The sequence below is a fragment of the Lutjanus erythropterus genome, chromosome 2, assembly GCF_056507025.1.
Source record: "Lutjanus erythropterus isolate fLutEry1 chromosome 2, fLutEry1.hap2, whole genome shotgun sequence".
NCBI classification, from domain to species: Eukaryota; Metazoa; Chordata; class Actinopteri; order Lutjaniformes; family Lutjanidae; genus Lutjanus; species Lutjanus erythropterus.
In genome coordinates, this window is record NC_139318.1 from 34,758,002 (window position 1) to 34,764,337 (window position 6,336).

Sequence of the window (6,336 nt, forward strand, 5' to 3'; positions counted from 1 at the left end):
TTTCTTTCTTGTTTATGAAAACTACATTGCACTGTGTGTTTAAAGGCATTTAATTTAATATAGTACAAACAATTACAGCCATGGTCGCCCTCGCAACATGAATTTTGCACAGATAACTGCTGCAAATAACATGTTTTTGGTTGATTTGGTTGGTGACGTTTTTATAAACAAAACATCTTCCTCAAGGAAATCACACCAACGTCCTGAGGACAATTAACATCTTCATGATTTAGCGATGGACAAACAAAGGAGGAACGGGGAAATGTCCATGTGTGGGGGAAAAAGACGAGCAGTCCATTTCATCAATCTGGCATCAGTCTTTGATGACTTCAGGATCCTGGTTTTCTGCCGCCAGTTTCAGCTGTTTCTGTCTCTCCATGTAGCGGTATCCTCGCAGCGCACACAGGTAGCCTCCGTACGCCGTCAGCAGCATCATCGAGGCAGAGAAGGTCCGATAGCCGATGTCAGCCAGACGCTTTGCAGACACCATGATGAAGATCCTGAAAGAATCGGGAACAAGAAGTCAGAGCAGGAACGGCAGCAGAATGTTGTTTAGCAATGGTGGAACCAGTTAACTGTGGTTAATTTACAAGTTTAACCAAAGGACATTTCTAAGGTTCTTTTATCCATCAACAGTTTCTCACTTTGCTTCCAAGAAACTTTTACTATGTTTATGGTACATGTTAATATTGCAAAATAAAATTCTATACGCCATAACAGAGGATTTTATACACATCACCCACAACTATTACTATATTTATGCAATATTTAAAAGGTACTTGCATTTTATACTACTTTATACTTATTTTGCACTACATTTTAGAGAGAAATCGCCAACTCTTTGACAGCTGTAGTTATTTGTTTTACAGATTAATACTTTAAATAGGGATGGGTAGTATATGAATAACATATTGATTTCATGATATAAGACTAGATGTTGTTGCAGATTTGATATCATTATATCGTGATACGTCTTTTCCTGGTGATGTAATCCTCTGAACTTACCGCTGTTCTATTATTTGCATTTACATCATTAGTTATGATTAGTTATCAGAAATCTCATTTTATTAATACTTTGTCTCAGCACCAATAGTCAGCCCAACAATACTGTTGCAATATCAATATCAAGTGTTTGGTTAAAAATATGTATCCATATCCCTCAGCCCCATTAACAAGACCATCTTATGTTTGCACTATTAGGGGATGTACGTCTATGTTATCTTAAAAAAAATATGAATACTCAAGATGTATGTTCTATATCACAGAATATCTTAAAAATATTGACCTATTATTTACAGGCAGTCAGTAAGCTTATGACAGAGGTGCATGATAAATTATAGGTCACTGATGGGGAATTTATATTATTTATTATTCTGGGGAAAATTATAATGAATTATGTTTTTGATTAACTTTACTAATTTTTTTTTTTTTAAAGAGTCAGAACTGTTTGTTTTTATTGTAATAGTGATGTCAGGTCATGGTATATCATGGTATGGAATATTAAAGTATGGAATATTAAATCATCCATCTTCGCCCACTTTTTAAAATGCAAATATAATAATAATAATAATAATAATGATAATAGCTTAATTAAAATGAGGAATGTTCTGCCAAATTATTCAGTGCTGGTCATGAGAAGCAGGTCATTATCAGTATCGGTTGGGGGAAAAATCCATATCGTACATCTCTATTATAAAATATGAAGTTTTACTCAGGTGAATATTTAATGCACTGTGACTTTTAACTGAGTGCAACTGCATTATGATGGAAATCTGAATAATCCTTCCATCACTGCTGCCCAGTACAGTATTTACACACAGATAATTGAAGCAAAAAATCCATATACTCCAAAGATGTTAACATAAACATCTCCCCTAGGACGAAATGAAACCACACAGGAAATCTGAGTCAATGAAAAACTTTAGATAACTGATGTGGGCCTTTATACGAACTTAAACTCATTTTGGAGCGTCACAACCACTGTGACTGGCAGAGATTCAGGTTTAAGGGGTTTGTTTTATATTATTACTATTTTTTGTTGTTTATAACGTTAAGCAATGATTTAATGATAGGGCTCTTGGCTCGGTGTCACACTGACATGTCACACTGCTCCTTAACACACACACATCTCTAACAGTCCGGCTGGTACGTTTGATTTAATGTCAGTAAAGTAACGTTAAGTCCTCTGTTGCCTCTAAAACAGAAAACACTTCCCTGAACTTTATCACTCAAAGCTAACAACGAGCAGTCGGTCAGCTGTGTGTGTGTGTGCGCACAAGTTCGCAATTTGCACACGATTTCAATTACTTCTATAACCCTCACACCTTTGTCACCTCTCCATAAGTTTTGTCTTTTCTTACCTTTTATTTTAGGACGCGATGGAAAGCGCAGGTTATCGTAGTTGTTCTCAATGTCAGCATGCGAAATTAGCACACAAGCTAACTACTAACCTCTGCTTTCGTAAGGTACGGAAAACCAGAGGGGACACACATCTTCTCGGGACAAAATTGCGAGCAAGTTTGCAGAGCGCCACCTACTGACTCGGAGTAAAACAAAATCTCCATTGTAGCCACATTTTAATAGTATTATGCGGTAATATAGTCAGAAAAACACAATAACACCAGTACTTCTTTAGTAAGTTTATCAGATTGAAGTAGATACAATACAGTGTCACCACTTACAACATTTAAATGCTTCTTACATAAAGTTTTTAATGTAAGGGATAATGTACAGTGAGCAGACACTGTGAAATAAATCCTGACAGGATCCTGATTTCAGCATATTCAGGTCTGTTAATTTCTGTATAGCAGACCGTTGTGTTGTTATGAATAACAGACTGTTGCTATGGACACAGTTCTGATCTTAGACTCTAGAGGAGCAATAAAATCATTGTTAAATCATTAAAATAATTTTAAAATTAATATTTTGTGTCAAAGTATTGATTTTTTTGTACATGACCATGTAAGCAGGATAAGGTACAGTGAGCAGGTCACTATTGTAGAATAAAACTATGAAATTCTTTTAAAATTAAATTGCTGTTTATGTGTCCCATAATGATTTTAGTGATTTGACAATTTTTTTTATGATCAGAACTGTTCCCCTAGCAACAGTCTGTTCTTCATATCAGTGGTCTGTTATACAGAAATAATGAAACTTGGCCAATCAGAATCCTTTCAAGATTTATTTCACAATAACAGCCTGTTCACTGTACATTACAAAATAATAATCAGTGGAACTTTTGCTTTTGAGATTTTTGACAATACATTTTCTCGATAATACTGCCGTACTATAACGGAATTTAATGTTGTTTTAGTATTACTTTAACGCTACTTAAACAACGGATCTGAATGTTTTCATCTTCCACCAACACATTTGAAATCTCAGCCGTTAAACCGCAAACAAACCATTTGAACTTAAACTACATTTTGTCGTCATGCTCTGGTGTTGCCATGGTTATTTGTGGCTAATGATGGCAGTTACTGCCCGTAAAAAACATAGCACTGCTAACAGTTAGAATAGGGATATTTAAATATAGCTTTTTGTTGTTGTTGTTTTAGTTAAATTAAAATATAAAACTAAATGCACTAAACCTGACGTACTACACGGAACAGGGATATAATGTGACTACCTTGCAGCTCATTTTCCACACGGAAGCATTTTGCAGACGCACACTACGATGGCAACATGCGCGAGAAGTAGCGATGCTGCCGATGAAATAAACGATCCAGGAGCGGCTCCTTATGGCAACTTTATAAACTATTACGCCTTCAATCCTCCGGAGAACCGCTTGAGTCTGATTCCAGCCTCACTGCTGCAGGATTTAGGATACAGCGACCCTCATCAGACCACACTGATCCTGGACGTGGGCTGTAACTCAGGGGTACGTGACTCACTGTGGACCCTCTGTCCCACACTGTTGTTTTGAAAATCAAACTTGTATCAGCGTGGGCAAGAATATTTCCTATATTTATCTTAAACCTCCCCAACCCCGCCTAGTTATGTAGACTTTGTCACATGTTTTGATAACATCTCACCAGTGTTGGAAAGTACATGTACATTTTACATTTACTCAAGTACTGTACTATACTGTTAACATAGGCCTAATTGTACTTTACTTGAGAGTATTTCCATTTTATGCTACTTTGTACTTTAGAACATGATGTTAATGGTTAACGTTAATGATAAAACAATCTAGGTACTGAGAACAACAATAAGATATTGTACCAGAACTTTTAATTTTATGTATCTCAGTTGTGAGACAAAAGTGGTGTTTGAATGCATAAAATGCTTCATAAATGTCATTAAATCACATTATTTAGTATTTGTTATGTTAAGATTTATATTAATCAAGCATCATATGACAAATGTTAACATTAATTCAAATCTTCACTGCTGCGATTTGAAAATGCCTTTAGTTCCAGAAAAACCCATATGACATATTTGGGTTTCTGCTTATGATTCTGAAAAAAATTTGAGTCAAAAAGTTCAGTTTCAACAACACCTGTCCACATAGTTTTTTTGAAGTGAAAGCTGTCCTCTCCCCTTTTTCCGTCTGTGGCAGGAGCTGAGCGTAGCTTTTTACAAGCACCTGCTGCAGGGGCCTGTGTGTGAGGAAGAGTCAGACAGGAGGAAGGTTCACCTCCTGGGCTTTGACTTGGACGAGCTCCTCATTCAGCGAGCTCAGCAGAACAACCCTCTGCCCGGCAGCATCTCCTTCATCCCTCTGGACATCATTAAAGACTCAGACCAGCTGCAGGATTATCTCCGCCGGCGCGGCTGCTCCCACTTCCACCTGTGTCTGTGCCTGGCTGTCACCATGTGGGTCCACCTGAACCACGGAGACTCTGGCCTGCTGCAGCTGCTCTCTCACCTGGCCTCCATCAGCCAGCACCTCCTGCTGGAGGCGCAGCCCTGGAAGTGTTACCGCTCTGCGGCGCGGCGGCTGAGGAAGCTGGGCTGCTCAGACTTTGACCACTTCAAGACCCTGAAGATCCGCGGGGACATGGCAGAACGCGCCAGGGAGCACCTGGAGAGACACTGTGGCATGGAGCTCGTCCAGAGCTTCGGCAGAACCACGTGGGACCGCAAGCTGCTGCTCTTCAAGAGGAGACGAGACAGACGAGAGGTTTCATCTGCTGCACAGGAGCTGCAGGGACATGATCAGGAAGACAACACCACAGAGACCAAAGAGGGAGAACGGGAGAGAAGTAAAACCGAACTGTTGATTAGTTGATCGACATTGATTAGCAAATTATGATTATGACAGTTCATTGTTTAAGTCACATTTGATGCAAACATGCCAAAACATTTGTTGGGAGTATCTTTGGGTTTTTTGTTCTTGTTTGGACATAACAAGCAAACTGGCATGAATTTTCCTTGCATTTTGTCGACCAAACTGGCAGATTAATTCATTATTTTAATTATTTATTATTACTATTAGGGCTGTAACTTAGAATTATTTTCATTGTTGATTATTAGGACTGAACACTTAATCAAAATAAAAAGCATTATAATGAAGTACTGTTGTGTTCCAGAGACATTCTGGAAAAAGTTGTGATGCAAAAATCATAATTCCCACTACTCATGAAGCATATCGCAAAATCAATCAAAAATGATCCCAGTATGAGTTTTACCATATTGTACAGTCCTCTTGATGAATCAGCCAATGACTTTCTTAGTCGTTTGGTCTGTAAAATATCAAGCAACAGCTCAAAATAGAAAGAAACTCAGTTTGCAAATTATGTAAAACAGGAAAACTGCAAATCCTTACATTGGAGAAGAGCTGTAGTATTTTCAAATTTTGCTTAAAGAGTGAAAAACATTTAATTATCAAAATTACTGCCAATTTTGTATTTGGTTACAGCTCTAGAGGAAAGGAAAACTCAGTGATTTAGCCCAATTAAAATATTTTGTCCCTGAAATCACTGAATTGCATATTTGTTTTTGTCTCTCTCTCATCTGCCTCAACACTACAGTGTTTTATTAATTGAAATGTTTGCCACAGATAAGACAGCTACACAAGGGTTTACTTTATACGCAGTCATAACTTAAATGATAAAACACAGCGTTCTCCATCATGAAGTTATGCCGATTATCTGGCATCAAGAAATAACTGGCATCGGCCCGTGTCCGCGCTCACGAGGCTGGTGGACAAACAGTGGCTGCAGACACATCTGCAGGCAGCCCTGTCTGTCAGTGTGACTGCTGATGAATAAAGTTAGTTTGAAGCCCTGCACTGTAACTCTCATGCATCCTGCTGTAAACATTTGCTCCAGTTTCCTGTTACCATCATCTTTTCTGAATGTCAGCATGTTTCTCCGATCCTAAATGACAGCA

At 38.1% G+C, this 6,336-nt stretch overlaps 2 protein-coding genes across 2 annotated transcripts; one reads left to right on the forward strand and one right to left on the reverse strand.

Moving 5' to 3' along the window:
- Positions 1 to 32: 32 nt before the first annotated feature.
- Positions 33 to 2,516, reverse strand: cox14 (cytochrome c oxidase assembly factor COX14). The gene is made up of 2 exons (XM_084738041.1): positions 2,361 to 2,516; positions 33 to 500 (listed from the first exon to the last, which is right to left on the reverse strand). Exon 2 carries the CDS (start codon positions 488 to 490, stop codon positions 314 to 316), a length of 177 nt encoding a protein of 58 aa, XP_084594167.1. The 5' UTR covers positions 491 to 500; positions 2,361 to 2,516; the 3' UTR covers positions 33 to 313.
- A 1,114-nt stretch (positions 2,517 to 3,630) lies between these two features.
- On the forward strand, positions 3,631 to 5,233 carry bcdin3d (BCDIN3 domain containing). Its single transcript, XM_084743420.1, has 2 exons — positions 3,631 to 3,880; positions 4,562 to 5,233. The coding sequence occupies exons 1-2, from the start codon at positions 3,677 to 3,679 to the stop codon at positions 5,231 to 5,233; spliced, it is 876 nt and encodes a 291-aa protein (XP_084599546.1). The 5' UTR covers positions 3,631 to 3,676.
- Positions 5,234 to 6,336: the final 1,103 nt, after the last annotated feature.